Source organism: Sapajus apella, unplaced genomic scaffold, assembly GCF_009761245.1.
Source record: "Sapajus apella isolate SASKATOON/1434 unplaced genomic scaffold, GSC_monkey_1.0 scaffold52, whole genome shotgun sequence".
NCBI lineage: Eukaryota > Metazoa > Chordata > Mammalia > Primates > Cebidae > Sapajus > Sapajus apella.
This window is the reverse complement of record NW_022436992.1, coordinates 5,195,637-5,214,388: the sequence shown is the minus strand read 5'-3', so window position 1 is coordinate 5,214,388 and position 18,752 is coordinate 5,195,637. Positions and strand designations below refer to the sequence as shown.

The window sequence follows — 18,752 nt, the reverse complement described above, 5'->3', positions numbered from 1 at the left end:
TTAATTTCCTAATTAAATTAGCAGGTATATAAATGTAAAACCATAGCATTTGATTATTTATATACCTAATGAGTAGGTATATAAATGCAAAACCATAGCATTTGATTACTTCTGAAGTTTGGCAACAAAGTCTATTGCTCATGTCTGAGGACAAAGTGTCTATGTTTTCAACACTTTTATTCAAAGTAAGAATTAAGAACTTAAACTGTCTGGCATTTTAATTCTTATAAATTGATTTGCTGCACATGAGAGAAATGAAAGAATAAATCAAGAAACATATGTAAGTCATTTATTCTTCCCCTCAAGCAATATATATATACATATATATATATATGAGCATATCTATTTACTAATAAATAAAAACTAGTGGTGGTATTTCCCTTACAAAAGAATTTCTTTAAATCATAACTTCTCTAGTGGTTACAATTACAAAATGAGATTTTAGCAATCCATCTATTATATAAAGCTAAGCATAATTGATATCTTCTTTCCTCCCTTCCATCAAATTTTATCTAATTTGGGCTTTGCAATAAGGTAAGAAAGAATATAAATTATTCAGATGAAGCACATTTTTATAAGTGTTAAAATTCTAAAACCCATTTCTGCCTTCCTACTCTAGTAAACTAATTTGCCAACAAACTCCCTATCCTGAGTGTTCTGTGCTTAAACTGCCCCATTCGAAACAAAACACACTAAACTGAACCTTCTCTTTGTGTTTCCCTCTCACTTGCCTTTCAGCATATCTAAGTCTGCTAAACAACTTTAGGAACATATAACATCTAATTTCTCTTTTCACACTGACTCTTCAATGCTATCAGATTTCTGAGATGACCGCTTGACTGAAGCTACTCTGGCAAAGATCAAGTGAGATCCACTTCTTACTTAACAAATACAGTGGCCTCTAGTGGCATCTCTTCAGTCTTTAACCTCCCTGATCTGTGAACAACATCTGATGATCACCTTTCCCACCTGAACACAAGGGAAACTTGGGAAACTCTACCTTCACACCTTAAAAGAAGTTAAGGAAAAAAAAAAAGTCAACCAATGAGGCACTTGCCTCCCCCTTCTCCACCCTTCACTATTCAGATTGTGCACATACCAACAGTGTGAAAACTAGAAATGGTTTGTCAGTAAAAAAAGTTTTCTTTTTATTGATCAACTATTTTGTATGGAAAGTAACAATAAAACATCTTTGTTTTGCTGGAGAAGTGAGGCATCCTGTTAACAAGAGACATGACTTTTTTTTGTTTCTCTTTTACTGAAAGCATATTTTGCACAAACCACTAAACCCACAAGGGTTACAGTTTAGTTGAGCAAGCTTCATTTTAAAAATGTTATCCAGGCCAATAATCGATTTGTGTAGCAAGGTAAAGGATGTAGCTGGAAGGAGAATTCTGCTGGCTTAAATATCAGAAATCAGGATGAAGAGAAACTAAAGCCAATCTCCCACCACAGAAAGGCTTCAGAACAGATCACAAAGTGGTCATGGGGTCATTGTTTGGCTGCTGGTCTGACCAGCTTTCAGTCTCTTCTCATCACCAGCAGGGCTCCAGTGGCGCCTCAGACCAAGCTGCACAACTGCTACAATTTTAGAGCTACCAAGGAGCTGCAATCCTACTCCACCGAGGAGCTTCCCGGTTCAGGCTTTATCATTTCTTGAGTCATTTCTTACCCTTCCTTTCTCTTGTTGACTGTCATAACCCAAAGACCTCATGGCTGAAAGCAGTAAACAGATGTAAGATTTGATCTTACAACTGCCTCTCTTTGTTGCTGTATGTTTGGCTAAAAATTCAAGCCAAAAGCTAAAAGAGTACAATTTTTCTTTTCCAAGTGTTTTTTTCCCTTCTCATTTTGCTGACTTTGTTGTCTTAAATACCACCGTAGGATTCCTCTCTCTTTCCCATTAAATTTTTTTCATTATTTGTCACTTAAGCAGTCGTATTCCTGAGGATGCAGACCCCATATTTATAATGCTTTATGCAACCCGTATGGCATTTCATCTACTTTCACAGCTATAACTATCGCCTCCTGTTTCACTCTAAAATTCCTAATTTGAATACTAACAGCTCCAAAGTCCAGACCTGATTGATAAGTGTCTACTGAAGACTTGCATCTAGAAGTCCTGTAAGCTTTTCATATTTTACATCATTAAAACCAAACATCAGCTAACTCTGAAATTAATGTTTCACACAAGAAGACATGTGATAACATTCAGTTACCTTTGTCTTTGCCTTTGTCCTGAATCTCACATTCAGATGGTTCCTAAGTCTTCTCACTTCTATAATAATCAGTTCTGTTGTCTTCATCCCTATCACCTCCACATGCCTCATCTCTCCTCCTAACCACTCTGGCAACTGCACGGTTTGTTGAGCCTTAAATTTACATTGACATTCCTACCTCCGTGCTTTCCCCTCAACCTGGAATGCTATTTCCTAATTTATCTTTACAGGAAACTCTTACATGTTCTTTAAGTTCCTATTGAAATGAGGATCTTCTAGACTTTTGTCTAATTCTGCTTTACTTTAGATACTCATCCATCACTGCTATCTATAACTTCCAATATACCTCTACACCATGTCATATTCTTCAGCTATTTGTTTATGGGTCACATTTTCCCGCTATATACCATTAGATGTTCTGGGGTAGACACCATCTCTTACTTATCTTAGTATCACAAATAGAGTACCTCTAAGACAGGCAATTAAGAAATGTCTTTTCAGCTATATTATGGCTGGATAGAAACATAATAATTAAATGTCATAATGTTCATTTTGTGATTGTATGAACATAGTACAATTGTACTCTACAATGTAAATTGGCTTGAAGTTCAACTCTAGTGAAAAAAATATACTGTTTAATATTATGACAAGGAGTAACTTGTACATTCCAAATGGAAAAACAAAACCAAAAATAATTATTTGATTTGTTTGTCTTATAAGCATAATTCACATGCAACATTTATCATTTTAAAGTGTACAATTCAGTGGATGTTTTGTAGTATATGCACAAACAGTATGTGCAACCATCACCACTATCTAATTCCAGAATTTGCATCATATCAAAAAGAAAACTCCCAGTCTGGGCAACACAGCAAGACCCCATCTCTACAAAATAATAATAATAATCAGCCAAACATGGTGGCATACACCTATAATCCCAGCTACTGGGGAGCCAAGTGGAGAGGATAGTGTGTACCTAAAAGTTTGAGCTGCAGTAAGCTATGATTGCACCACTGCACTTAACCTGGGCAACAGAGTGAGACTGTTTCCACATCTCCAAAGAGAAAAAAAAGGAAAAGGAAAAATGTGAACCCATTAGCATTCATTCCTCATTCCTCCCTTCTCCCAAACCCTGACAACCACTAGTCTACTTTTTGACTAAGCAGATTGGCAAATTCTGGACATTTTATGTAAATTCAATCATATAATATGTGACATTTTGTGTCTGGCTTCTTTCACTTAACATAATGTCTTCAAGGTTATCCATGTTTCACGTGTATCAGTATTTATTCCTATTTATGGCAGAATATTATTCCATTGTATAAATATACCTTATTTTGTGTGTTCATTCTTCAATTAATAGATGTCATATTTTTCCACTTTATGGCTTCAATAAATAATGCTGCTAGGGATACAAATGTACAGAGTCTCGTGTGGACATTTTTTTGATGCTCTTCAATACATACATAAGAATAAAATTGTTGGATCATAAGAAAATTCTATATTTAACTTTTTGGGGAACTAGCAAATTGTTTTCCAAATTAGATGCATCTTTCATATTCCCTTTTAAATTTACGCTGACATTCCTACCTTAATGTATAAGAATTCCAATTTCCCCACATTGTTTACCAATATTTGTTCTTAATGTTCTTTTTATTAGAACCAGCCTAGTAGGTGTGAATTCATATTTCATTGTGGTTTTGATATGCATTCACTTGATGATGCTGAGCATCTCTTCATGTGCTTATTTGCCATTTGTAAATCTTCTTTGGAGAAATGTCTATTCTAGTCCTTTGCCCATTTTTAAATTTAGGTATTCATTTTATTATTAATTTGCAATAGTTCTTTATATATTGTGAAGAATGGATTCTTATTGATATGATTTGTAAACATGTTCTTCCATTCTTGGGTTGTCTTTTTATTTTCCTGATGGGACCCTTTGATGCATAAAAGTTTTTAATTTTGATGAAGTTCTATTTACATTATTTTTCTTTTATTGCTTGTGCTTTGGGTGTCATATCTACAAATCTACTCCCTAATCCAAGAAACCAATGCCTAATCCAAGGTCATTAAGATTCACACCTACGTTTTCTTCCAAGAGTTTTATAGTTAGCTCTCATATTTAGGTCTACAATGCATATTGAAGTCTATCATCAATTTTTTTTATATGGGGGGAGATAGTGGTCCAAATTCATCTTTTTCATGTATATGTTTATTCAGTTGTCCATTTGTTTAAAAAACTATTCTTTCCCTCATTAAATTGTCTTGTCACCCTTGTTGAAAAATCAATTAATCATAAATATGTGAGTGTATTTCTGAATGCCCAATTCTATTCCAATGATCTAGATGCCTATGCTTATGTTAATACCACTTAGTCTTGATTATTATACTTCAGCAGTAAGTTTTGAAATTAAGATGTGTGTCTTCCAACTTTGTTCATCTTTTTAAAGATTGTTTTAGAGTATTCTTACTTTATAAATGAATTTCAGAATGAGCACAGCAATTTCTGCACAAAAAAAGAAAAAAATGGAAGCTGGGATTTTCACAGCAATAGCATTGAATCTCCAGCTCAGTTTGCCTTATTAACAACAGTAAGATTTTTTTATGTCTTCTCTAAATTCTTGTCATGTCATTTTGTAGCCTTTAGTATCTTCACTAAGTATTTGCATTTTCTTGAGTGAAAGGCAAATAGTAACAGTATAGATTGTTTTATAACTATAATAAAGTATGAAAAATAAAAATTATACAAAGTTAGCATTTTACTAGTTGAAACATTTTATGATGCCACTTACTTCTAATTTTGATATAAAATACTGTAAATTCATACTCAAAAAAGAGCATTTATTTCATATGGTATTAACTTGCCTTGGTTAAGAACAACTCTGCAATTGTAAGATAAAGTGAGCAACAATAAAATGTAATACACCTGGATTTAAGACGTCAGCTATTCATAACAGCAACAGCAAACAAAAAATTCTTTCCAAAGGCAAGCAGTCATCAAGAAAATTTCATCAAATAAACAGAAGCATCTCAAATTATTCAATCAAAGTAGAATGGAAAACAGCTATATGTTGTTAACTGATAGTTTCATTCAAACTTATCATATTGGTATTATTCTAACTCATCTTTATGGTGTTAATTCTTTAAGAAAAGACAGTTAACTGAATTTTTAAACTAGATTCAGCACTAATAAAAGTCTCTTGCAGTTCCATGAACCATGCCTTACACTTGCTACTAATTTCACATAGTCAATACTCTACAAAGCAAAATGCCTGCTTTCAACAGTAAAAATTGTTTCATCTATTTAAACTAACTTATTAGGTTGCTACAAAAGTAATTGCGGTTTTGCCATTACTTTTACTAACATAATGTAATAATGTACTGTAAAAGCAATCTTGCCATTATTTTTAAATGTCAAAAACCGCAATTACTTTTGCACCAACATAATACTAAGGATCACAGGGTTTTATGAAGATGGGTTCATTAATGATAAATCAATACTGCTATGTATTTATAAAGACTAGACCAGATGAATGAACAATTACAATTCAAGGCAATTAGCCCATTTTCTCAATTTGCATAATCAGTGAAAGGTTTTCATTCAAAATAATCATTTCCCTGATTTAAAAAGTCATGAAAATACTACCCAGGTTAAGTTTCCTCTCAAGTTTGAATAAGATCTTACTGCCAAAAAATAAAATTCTGGGTAAGAACTGGAGACTGTAAAACCTTCTTAGTGGTGCTGTACTGGCTACTGTATCAGTACTGACACATTTATAAAAAACAATGCTGGAATGAAGATCCTGTATTAGCACAACAGCTTCAATATACAAATGATGGCAAAATATTTTTAAAAATCAGATATCCAAAGAATAAAGTCACTTAGATAAAGAAGTTTAATATCACAGGCATTAGCATAATCAAACATGTTGTCACCACCATGAGATAATTATTCACTCAATGTGAAAAGACATGGCCCCTGACTTTGAATGGCATACAAAAAAAAAAATCACCATGAATTACTGAGAAACATCCACAAAAGTGCCAAGCAAATTTCTGGAAGTGAGAATATGCAGCTCATGTACCCACTATGCTTACTCCAAAGGGAAAGATCACAAATATACTGATATCGGCATAAATATACTTAGGTTACCATGGAAAAGACAGATCTTGAGAACAATTTTAAAAACAAAAAAGGTGTACTTGGACCTCAGTATAAACAGTGTATTAACAATCTGAATAGTGTCTCATTCATACCAAATCTAAGGTAGAAGAAAAAATGTATTTAAAATTAGAAGACACTAAAAGAAAAAGGTAAGTATTATATTTTATCATTTTCATTTAAATAAGACTTGCAAGTGTGTGAGTGTGTGTGTGTGTGTGTGCGTGTTTAAACTATGAACTCTTATCTTAACATATAAAAGAGGTATATAAATTGATAAGAAAAACACAAGAGTACATTTTTGAACCAATAAAGTATTTCAACAAGGTGACAGGAGACAAAACCAAAAATAAAAATCAAACAGAATAATTTCTACATCAGCAATAACCTATTAGGAAATATTAAAGAATAAAATCCCTTCCCCAACAGTAATAAAAACTCATAATAACACAAAATGAGAAATGTTTCCTTCTATAAAGAAGGCTATTTATGTTACTGAAGGACACAAAAATACTTGAATAAATAAAGAGACATGCAAATGGAAAGATTATGAATTTAGAGTTGTCACTTCACCCTCAAAATTACCTTACATTAAATACAATACTAAATAAAATACAGTGTTGTTTTAAAATTGGCAACCTGATAATCATATTCATCTGAAAAAAAAAAGATGTAAAAATAGAGATAAAACTTTGGCCAAAAGCCATCACCTACTAGAAATCACAATAGTAGTTTTAATAGTGTGTTATTAATTAAGTAATAACAATGAAATTCTTTGTACCTAGAGAATATAATTAAGTCCTTAAATTAAAATAAGATAAATAACTCATGCAAAAATAAACTAGAAAAAAAAGAATATACTCATCACAGCTAAAGGCAAAACATTAGGCCATTAGAAAACAAATGGAAAGATAACCTCTAGAAATCTGTGAAACAAATTTAGATAAAAAAGAAGTATTCTTCTGACCTATTCATTGGTAAACTTTTACAAGTTTAAAATTATCATGTATTGGCAAAAAGGTAAAGAAATACGCACTTTCATATTGTTGGTGGAAGGCAAATGGGTACGAACAATTGGAAGAGCAATTTGCCACTATTAAAATTTAAAATGCACACACCTTATGACCCAACAATTACATTTATAAGTTTACCTTTGAAAAATGCATTAGTCCATATAGACAATAAACCTGTATAAGGATGCTCATCTTAGCACTGTTTGAAATATAATAGCACAAACAAACTGAATGTACATGGAAATGAGGATTAAATAAACCATGGTACAACCACACCATAAAACAACAGGCAGCAGTTAAAACAATAGTGTATACCGTTTTGTACCAGGGTGGAGATATCTCTAAACTATATGTAAAGGGAAAATAGAGTATAGAACATCGTGTTGCCATTTAAGAAATATATACATATATATGTACAGCTACACAGACCTTGACCTCTATTTCTTTGAAGCAGTCTCCTGGAGCCCCCAAAATCAATCCTTTGCCCATGACACGGCCCATACTGAAGGCAGATCAACCCAGACATTTTATCTCTGTACACAGTCAAAGATGTAATACTTAAATTCCAAAAACTGCAATGTTACACAAAAACTAATGTAAAGGAATAATTTTTATTATGGCAGGAAACGTTTAGATATATTTACAAACGTATATATATACCTATGCTCTCAGCTGTGCTTAAAAACTCCCTCACTATATGATAAACTCAGATGTACTCTTGGGGGAAAAAGAAATTCACTAAATGTTCACTGAATAGTTGGACTGCAGTGATTTTTATTTTCCAGATTCTTTTTCTTGTTATTTTCTAGATGTTCTACAATGGGCATTTATTACTGTAAGTGCAAAAGACAAAACATGTTCTTTTTGAAACAATGTATCTTCTGTTATTGAATTCTTAAGATACCGCTGTATAGATAATGCCAAAATATTTCTCTACTCCCAGCCTCTCCCTTTCACTCTAGTCTCACTTTTCAGCTACCTACTGAGCAGTTATCAGTGTCCTAGCTTTAGTTTTCTCGAATGTGATTTCTCCACCTCTCCCACTGCTGTGCTCATTGATCCCATCTCCCTGCCATGTCAGCCCTGTCCCAGTTCCCAGACCAAGACAGGACTGATTTAAAAGTACCAATACAAGGTCATCCCCTCCTCCATATTCTTATTCCCATCCATTGCTGTAACAAACTTTCTGATGCTGTGTCAGCCTGGATTTTTGACCCAGGCCGCTGTGGAGTCAGTACCACACTACAGGACACACTCTGTCATTCTGTCTGGAATTAAACTGTTCAGGTACTCATCTTACAGCCCCTACTAGACTATCAACTTATGAGATAAGGCACTGTATCTTACTCATGTATGGCTCCAGTACTGTGCCCTGCCCCCCAACAAAACAGTGGTTTCCGTAACTTACAGGAAAGCATTTGATGAATGGCTGTTATATTTGACCAGAAATATACTCAGAGTGAGTTCAGACTTAGTTCGATCAACAAACATTTATGAAGGAATGGGCCCAGCAATGAAAACAGGAGAATACTAGAAAAATGGAAGATGCAGCTCTGATCTTTGAGATAGAATCTAGAGTGGTTGAGAACACCTTTAAAAAAAAAAAAAAGTAGAAAATAATTACTGTTTTGGCTTCTGCCTTAACAAGCAAAACATGAAAATCTTCTTGCCTGAGGTCCTGATTTCACAGATGGGCAAACTGCAATCGAATTTGCCTGCCTGGATTCCAGACTACTGCCAGCACTGACTTTTGCTTCCTGTCCCAACTCCATGGGCCCCAATGTGCTTGGCTTTGCTTGTCACTATTTGTATGCTTGCCCACTTTAAATTGTTCCCTTGGATCCAGACTCCCTCCCTCTCCAGTTCATGCTGTGGGCTAGGATCTAAATTTTCTCCTTCTTGTCCTACATTGCCCTCTGTCACCTGTTTCTTCAAACACACTCCCACAATTAAAAGTTGTGACTACAATCTCAGCTTTTTGCTTCAACCTCTTTGAACGCTGAGAACAAGGCAGTCCTCTAAATCAAATTCTAATAAACACTGCTTCTTGCTTACCCAACAATCATTTACCCCTTCCATATTAACAGAATTACCACTCTGTTCATCAATCCCCTAACCTCCTCCACCCAGTGAATGCTAATCCCATATGTAGTCCCAGCTGGTAAATGGTGATTTAGTCTAAGCCTGTCATACTTGGTATTCCCATTCCCCTTGCCATTGAATAGATTGGGAATGTCCATGGGATTCAGCGTTGGCCAGTGAGATAAGAGAGAAGTCTGCAGGAGGGGTTTTGGCAAAAACCTCCCCATTCTGCAGGAAGAGACACTGCTGCTGCATGACGGTGTGCTAGGAACTAAAGAAGTGATCATGGCACTGGCTGAGGAAGCAGTCAACACACAAACCGGGCACAGACTAGAGAAATGTAAAAGTAGAAACAAAGTCCAGGTCTCCCATCTTCTGCATTTCTTGTCACTTTTAGAAATCTTTCCCAATGTATTCCCCTTCCTCTGCTGCCAGGTAACGTATATTAAATAGCGCACCTTAAAATTAGATATATATATGTATATATATCAGCAGCTTTGTTTTGTATCTCAAAGGAGTAGCTTTAGGAATTTGACAGGTATTTTGGTTGTTTTTAGTTTGAAGCTTGTATGAGTAAGCTGTTATTAATTTTCAGGTGAAAGTCCTTGTACATATGTTTTTATTTCACCTGGGAGTGGAATTTCTGGATCGTATGTTAAGAGTATTTTTAACATTAAGAGAAACTGCCAAATTTGTTTCCCAAAGTATTGCATTCCCACCAGCAATGCATGAGTATCACAGTTGCTTCACATCCTCTCCAAAACTTGGTATTGCCAGTCTTTACAATCTAGTCATTTTAGTGTTTGTCTAGTGGCATCACACTGTGGTTTTTAAATTTAATTATTTTGGTGAATTATAGAGTTAAACACCCTTTCATGTGCTCATAGGGTATTCATATATTTTGTGTGAAATATGACTTCACATATTTTGTTCATTTTTAGATGGATTGCCTGTCTTCTTATTGAGTTGCAAGAGTTCTATATATAGTCTAGATAAGTCCTTTGTCAAATATGTAGAGAGAGATATGTAGTTCTAACAAATCTTTTGTCTTTTGAAGAGCAAAAGTTCTTTCTTTAACTTTGATAAATTCTAATACATCTTTTCTTTTAAATTTTATGGTTAGTGCTTCTTAGGTCCTAAGGGATCTTTGCCTACCCAAAATCACAGATTATCTTCTATACTGTTTTCTAGAAGTTTATATACTCAAAATCATAGATCAGTCCCATAAACATTATTCTCAATGAAAAAAGGAATATAAAAATGAGTACATATTCTGTCATTCAACCTATATCAATTTCTAGAATAGGAAAAGTGAATCTTTAGAGACAGAAAGCAGATCAGTCAGAAGAGAAGAGAAGTTTTTATGGTAAAAAAAATTTTCTGTATCTTGATGGCAGTGATGGTTACACAGGTGTGTTTGTCAATCCACAACAAAGTATTCACTTGAAATGGGTACACTTTATTGTATAAAACATATGTCCAAAATTTCATTAAAATAATTTTAATGGGAATTTGGAGCTGGATTGGTAGGAAGACTGGTGACTGCCAGGTCCTCTGAAACAGAATTTGGGGATAAGCAGGGCTTTAGTATGCCTGAGGCAGAAATACTAACCTTAAAATATATATAACTTCTTAAACAAACATTACCTCATTCTAAATGCATAAATGCCAGATAATCTTTCACAAACATTGGGATGATTGAAGCAAGCCAACCACACACTGGGAGAGTCCCTAAATAGTTGTAGCAACTGACTTGAACCTTCAATGTAGGAAGAACTTCCAAAATGAAAGAGAGGGAAGGATGGTGAGACAAAAGACAGGTTTCTTAGTCCCTTGCAGTTTGTCCAGGACTGTGAAGCTAAATTTGCAATTTTATTGGGAAAGGGAAAGCATATGCCATAAAAGGTGAAGTTTTTTTTTTCTTATGCAGCCAAAGTTTATGTTTCAAAAGAAAAATAAAACAGAACACAATGAAAATAAATCATTTTGCCTTGAAATTTTAAGGAAAATTCACATGTATAATTATAAAATTTTATAGCTAGATATTTACATATCATCTAGTCTAAGTCACATAAAAGACAGATAAAATAAGTAAGAGTTGGAGAGTTTGAGCCTAATATTTAGTCACATAACTAATTAATTAGTTGGTTGAAAACCTGGGGAGGAATTCAAGTTTCCTTGGTTCAATGTGCTTATGAAATTATAATCTCTAGCTCAATGCTCTATACAAAGCAGGTATTTTCAAAAAATACCTGTTGAATGAATTCATGCTACACAATATAATAAACAAAAATACATAGAAAGCGTAAGTGCAGTAGAGAGATGAATTTAGATACAGATTTGTTTTTCCCCAAGACCTTATTATTTTTTGTTTTTTTGTTTTTGAGAGAGTCTCGTGCTGTCACCCAGGCTAAAGTGCAGTGGTGTGATCTCAGCTCACTGCAGCCTTCGCCTCCAGGGTTCAAGAGATTCTCCTGCCTCAGCCACCCGTGACACTGGGATTACAGTCGCCAGACACCACACCCAACTAATTTTTGTATTTTTAGTAGAGATGGGGTTTCCCCATGTTGGCCAGGCTGGTCTTAAACTTCTGGCCTCAGGTGATTTGCCTGCCTAGGCCTCCCAAAGTGCTGGGATTAAAAGCATGAGCCAATGTGCCCAGCCTTACCCAAGAAATTTGAGTCTTGTATACACTTATTTACTCTACTTCTGTAAATTAGGAAAAAAAAACATATTTTATGAAATTACTCTGGCAATTATCAATGCCTGAAGAAACACAATGAAGTGGTAAACTCTAAAGAATTATAAGATACGCTTTCCTAGAAACAAGTGAGGACAAGTAGCTCTTTCTAAATTAGTTAAGAGACATACTACTTCCTCACTGAAAGATGGATTGATGATATTTAACAACTGCTTCAAGCCCTATGAATTTAAGTTAAACTTGGAAGACTAAATTTTCCCCAAATGCTTACAAATTAATCATGATAACATCAGATCCTCTGGTGATTTCTGGAGTCCTTGTAGTTTCTGAGTGGGTTGTGGAAGAACAATTGACATAGCTCCATCAAGAGTCCATGACTTTAGTTCCAAAATATCAAGGGGCCATAAAAAAAGATATTGGATTTACTGCAGATACATAATAAACAACATAAACTCAATTTACACAATATGAACATCTCAGAAGCTTTCTATTAATTTTCTGTTATGTCTCTGTAGCCCTTGAGACCATATAAAATTCAAGGACTTTTTTTTATCTCTATCACTGTGGCACGTCCACTCATTTAATGTAGGAACACTGTAGCAAGTTAGGATCTTATTTAATGTATCTCCATCTCAATGTGTCCCATAAATGTCTTACTTGGCTTCCCCAAAACTGCCCAGCAAACAAAATAGTCAGATGTCTCAAAGTAGCAAGATACTAAAAAAAAATCAACATATGATTTACATTAGTTTTTTTATCCCTGCTCTAGTTTTAAAAACGATTCATTGAAATGTATATATAAAACCTACTTTAAAACAATGAAAACATATATTATAGAAGACATCACAGCAAAAATATAGAAAACATCTAATTGAACAGATAGTTATGTATCCTTCAGCTCAAAAGAGAAAACAAAATTAATTCATTCTGTCTCATCCTTACTCCACCTCCCTCCCTGTTAGGTCACCACCTTCATGTATGGGGAACATATCTGCTTTTTTCACTCCTGTGAATGCAAGTTTTCCTAATACCTGAAATGCAATAGTCTAATAGTCGTGTGCACAGATAGGGCCTATAAATAAAAAGAAAAATAAAATCACTTTCAATAGTTAAGCCCTATAAAATTAATCTCTGTAAAGTCAGACAATCACTATGTTTTGTATAATGTGTTACAAGTAATAATTTCAAAGAGGAATAGGATGCAAATTTATGGTTGAGCTAGAATTCAGCTCTGATATAAAAATTCACTTATAAGGAAAATAAAAATGTCAAAAGTTACATTTGTCAAAAATCTCCAGTAGTCTAACATAAAGCTGACTAGTAGTAACACATCTGAAAATGTTTTATTTAGATCTACTGAATTTTTAAAACATCAATTAAGAAGGATCTCCAAACAGAAAATAAAACTACTACAGTCTATGGTTTGTTAGTTTTTAGAAGTATATTCATATTAGCTTTTAGAAACATATTTATGTTTATGACTAATACATCTTAAGATAATATTCAAGAGGAGAATTTTGCATATTATTAGAACTACGAAACAGAAATACATGAGAAATATTTTACTACTTGGGAAGAAATAATGAAATCATGTTTATTAAAATGGGTTAAACATGATCATAATAAATACTGATACTTCAAACTTGAGGGCAAAATTTTCTGGAAATCCATTTTTGAATAAAAGAATTCCATTCATATCACTTATGCTGTTGGATAAAGATTTTGTGGATAAATGTTCACAATAGTTTATGAACCTCAACTAAAAACAAACGTGTGCCAACAGATGTTGCCAGTGAGCACTTGCCACTTCACATGGAGCGTATATTTAACCTGTTCCACGCCAAATTCCCTGCTAGACTTTCTGTTCTCATCACCCGTTAGCCTCACAGCCACAAAACTGAAAGAGCATCATCCATTTAGAATTTGTTAATAATCTTAGACACCAAGGAAAGGGGCTTTTGTAATTAGGAAAAGTCAACCATGAAGTAAAAAAATAAGCCCCTGGAAATACAATTATCCTAACAAGTACTGGCTTCATATAGGTCAAAGTAAAATAATCTTGGTTATATACTCTAAGATATAGTCCTGGAATATTCATGGGGTAAGGAAAAACAAGAGAGAGTTAGAAGAGCCATAATATTAAATCTTTATTGTTCAGCAAAGGTCAAGTTTTCCCTCTGCCTTGAAGTTAGAAGAAAAGACTTAAGACTGTTCTGGGTCCTCACTATCATGCCGACCATGGAATTCATGTCTTGGGATGGGGCTTTAGGTGAGACAAAGAACTGAAACTAGCTCCATGGGTAGCTGAACCTTCTACGTAATGAAATGGATCCCATACTAGAAGTTGTCTTAACCGAGTGACAGTATAATTACACTGACTGTATCTACTCTGCCTTTTAATACACATACCTGTACACCAAATCTTCCAGTAAATAGTCTCCCTGATGTTCTCCAAACACACCATGCCTTTTCCTCCCTCCCTGCTTTTGTTCCAACTGTGGTGCCCACCCTGCAGGAAATCTTTCCCAGGAATCTCTGTCCAAGCTTCAGTGCTAATACTGAATATATTTTCCCAGTTACACAGACACCTATCTTCTTCACAATTCCTCTAATACTTACTTGCTCTTCTGTCTTTCGGGTACATAATCATATCCAGTCTTGGAATGCATTCAAACCATTTCTCCTAATTATAATAATGTTTACTTAATATATGTTTGCTTTCGCCAAGTACTATGCTAAAGACAATTAACCTTTAAAGCAAGCCCATGAATCAGACTTCCCTACAATTTTCATTTTATAGATAAAAAAATAGATTTAAATTGTATGTAGGACACAAGGCTCCTAAGAACTAGAGCCTGTAATCACATCTAAAGCTCTCTCCAAAGATCTTGTTCTTTGCCACTGTGAAATAGAACCTCATACAAATGCCTGTTCTCAACTAGACTGTAGGCTGAGGTCAAAGAGAGTGTCTTTTACTTCTTTGAACTTTCTTGGAGTACCTCACACTACTCAGCATAGGGTTGGGCAGGTGTTAAGAGCTCTGAGGGAGGGAGGCATAGAGGATGTATCTAGAATATGTTTTACAGGGGTCCTAAGATGTTCTATTAGCTTTTTATTGTATCATGTATTTTTGAAGATCCAGTCAACTAAAGGCAGAAGCCTCTAGGATTGAAATTCTTCAGAGGAAGCCAGTCTTTATCTGCAAACTGGATTACAGTCAAGGAGGCAAGCTGCTTTTGAAAGACACTAGTTGCTCTTCTAATATGCACATTTCATTAATTTTAATCATCTCTCTGAAATCTTTTGCTGTAAACAAAATGTTATTTTATTCTATTGTTCTTTAATAACTTCGTATGTTTTGTTTCTATTCAGTGGACTAATGTTTACAAAGAAGACAAAAGAAAAGTACCTGTTTTTCTATACTAAGCACAGTGTCAAAAACTGGGGCATACACCCACATCACTCTGCAGAAAAACTGCAACAAAGAAAGAGCAAAGCTGGTGGAAGGGCTGCCACTTCCCCACATTCGCAACTGAGAAGCCCCACAAAGAAATAATTGCAGAGATACCGGGAAGGGAAAAGTCTTTTGAAAGGAATTTGAACAAAACTAACTTATTGTGCTCATATATAATTAACATGACAGTCTTTCACTTGTTTCATGGTATTGCAGGGAAAGGAAAACACTCCAATCTACAAGTTCACTATTAAGTAATACAAGCATTCCAATACACACAGGTTGACTGCAATCTGCTTCAGGATGTTGGTAACACTGGTAATTCAACCAAGCTTTAGCTACACGGCTGAAGAGTCAGCCAAGCCATTAATGGAATTGCATTCCTACCATGGGGAGTTGAAGGAGTCCATCATTCCTAACGTTACACACTTCCCCAGCACTGACTCAGGTGATTAACTATCAGCTCTTCATCAGATCAGCACTCAATCACTTAAGAAGGCAATTCTCTTCATCTCAGCTCCTGCTTTACATCCCCATAAAATGCAAAAGTGCATATTGCACTACTGTCATATAATAATTTTAATGAAAAGAAAAAAAAATCAATAATGTGTTCCATAGCATAGTTTCTCACCAGCAACTTAAACGAATCCACCATTAATTTTGGTCCCTCACATATACACCTTAAACATAAAACACAGCTATTCTAAATATATTAAGGTTTTCTGGTCTGTTTTTTTTTTTTAGGCGAATATAAATAGGACAAATATAGGCTTCAAAATATCAATTTTTGATTTATAGTTACACTGCTGGACCCTTCTGAGATGATAAATATACTAAACATTCTGAGGTATGGCTGTTCCACCATGTATAAATAAAGTTTACAGCAGCAATACTTACAGAAAGAATTGTCAAATTGCCAGTAATGTGTATAATATAGCGAGTTAGAGTGCAAGCTAAAGAGAGCAAGGCAAATTATAGTGTTCTGTGAAAATAAGTGATGCAAAACCAACAGCGATTTTAAATTATTAACAATGGTTCTAAAGCTAATTCAACTTTTCCATTGGTGTAAACCACAAACAGAATCACACAGTATGTTTCTCTTCGAACATCTTCAGGGTTCCTATGAGGTAGGTGAAAATGGGTAAGGGTCTCTGTTAAAGAATATAATGCTAATACCATGTAAATGGTATATCTACAAGCCTGTGGAGTATAACCTCATTTCTCCAAAACTGTCCAACCATTATCCTACTTGAGAAGTTAACCCATGATGAACAAAAGTACATCTCTTCCACCCTTCTGCTCCCTATTTTCCAAAACCTTTCTGCCTTGGTATTTTGTATGCTGAGCAAAACATTCCATAAATAATGCTGTGGTACACAGGCATTAAAGTTTAGAGAGTTTCTGCCTTTGAAGTAGGTAGTGACAAGACCAAGGACACACAGGTTCAATTCCAAGCCAAATATGAGGCGGGTGGTTTGAAAATGTCAATCCAAAGAGGCCTAGGGGAAAAGAACACAAGCTTCCACTGCCATCTCCCTTTCTCTCCCCTCCCCTTTTTCTCTCTTGTTCCTTTCCTCTCTTCTCCTCTTTCGTTGTGGTTTCTCACGGAGACAATCAAAGCAGGGAAAGCTGGATTTTAAATTGGTGAGACACACGCTGGGAATATGTAATTCCCAGGAGAAAAAAAGAAACTGCTGAAGAGGGGTATGGGGGCTGTTGGCAACATGTCCAAGTGACAGCCCTCCCCACCCCCACCCTAATACAGCACAAATCCATAGATTCTTCCTCGATCATCTTCTCCCTCCAGTTCCCAGTACTCTACCCAACTTGACCCCTCATCCTAAAAATTTAGGGACCTGCAGGACACCCGCTGTTTAAGAGTGTGTCTCTCAGCATAAGAGCCCAATTTTCTGGAACCCCTGAATCCGGACAGTTGTAGTAGGCAAGGGATGCTCCCACCCACCCACCGGGAAGAGGTTAGAAAGGGGGAAAAAGAGATGGAGACAAGAGGAAAGGGATGGAGAGCTGTTCTCTAGGGCGAGCGGCTGCAAGGAAGACGGGGAAGAAAGAAAGGGTGGGAAGGAAGTGGGGCTGGGAGAGAGGAAGAAAGGGATGAAAGAAAGGCTGGAAGGGAGAAAGGAGGGGAGAGGAGAGAGGGATGTTGGGAAGGATGAGGGAGGGAGGGTTGGGGAGCGGGGAGGGGGGAGGACGGAGAGGATGGGAGGGAGGTGGGGAGGGAGGGAGGCAGGCAAGGATGGAGGATGCTCTGCCCGGGACTCACCTCTGTGGGTCGGTGGGAGTTTCTCGCCTCCTCCTTTTTCTCGCCGGTTCGCAGCAGCTGGAGTGGCAATCACAGAAGGGACTGGAGAGGCGGCGGCAGGGACAAGGGCAGCAGCTGCTGCAGCCGCCTCTGGCCGAGGTGCGGTGCCGCCTGCTCTGCCCGCCCGCCCGGGTCTCCGCCTCACTCGGGGCTGGAAGCGAAGCCGCTCCCCCCTCCCCCCGCCCGCCCCGCGTCCTGCCCAAGCGCGAGCGGCAGCGGCCCGGATCGCCGCTAGGGGAGGCAGCCAGTGCGCATGCGCGGCCGCCTGCTTGCACGCGCGCCCCCACGGTCCCCGTGGCTCCGCGGCGCCTGGAAATGCACGGGGCAGCGCGGGGGGAGTGGCGCGGGCACGCGCGGCCCGGGGAGCGCCCGAAAGGGCGGGGCGGGGCGGAGCTCCGGAGGCGCGGCCAGCTGGGCGCCGCAGGTGGGGGGAGGGGACGGCGGCGAAGGGCCACTGCCGTAGGGCGCAGGTGCCGTGTCCATGACAACGGCGTTACCCTGCGGGCGGCGACTAGGAGCTGAATCGCCGGAGTCGCGAGGCCCCGGGAGAGGGACCGGGTGCGGGAGCGGGCAGGATAGGGACGAGGGGAGGGGGCTATAAGGTTGCCGCGTCGTAGGAAAGGAAGGCGGGCCCCGCAAGGGTCCGACACGTGGAGGAGGAGGGCAGGGCCAGAGTGCAGCAGAGGTAGTGACTGCCGCTGAAGGGAGGTTGGTTAGGATCTGGAGTCCCGAGGGGAGAGGAGGGGAGATTTGGACTTTAAAAGAACCTAGAAGAGGATGGAATTGTTAAAACAAATGGAG

General features: G+C 37.0%; 1 protein-coding gene across 5 annotated transcripts in view; it reads right to left on the bottom strand.

Annotated features, from left to right (window-relative positions):
- The window catches only part of CTNNA2 (catenin alpha 2), a 1,139,605-nt gene extending 1,121,425 nt beyond the window's left edge, over positions 1-18,180 (bottom strand). For 4 of the 5 annotated variants that reach the window (XM_032243720.1, XM_032243721.1, XM_032243722.1 and 1 more), the window contains exon 1: positions 17,913-18,180. Coding sequence is in view for 1 of the 5 variants with exons in the window: in XM_032243726.1 (XP_032099617.1) it covers positions 7,824-7,920 (97 nt within the window). In the remaining 4 variants the exon portion in view is untranslated. Of the gene's footprint in view, positions 1-7,823; positions 7,962-17,912 lie in introns of those variants that run through there. The other variant, XM_032243726.1, reaches the window with a different exon arrangement.
- Positions 18,181-18,752: the final 572 nt, after the last annotated feature.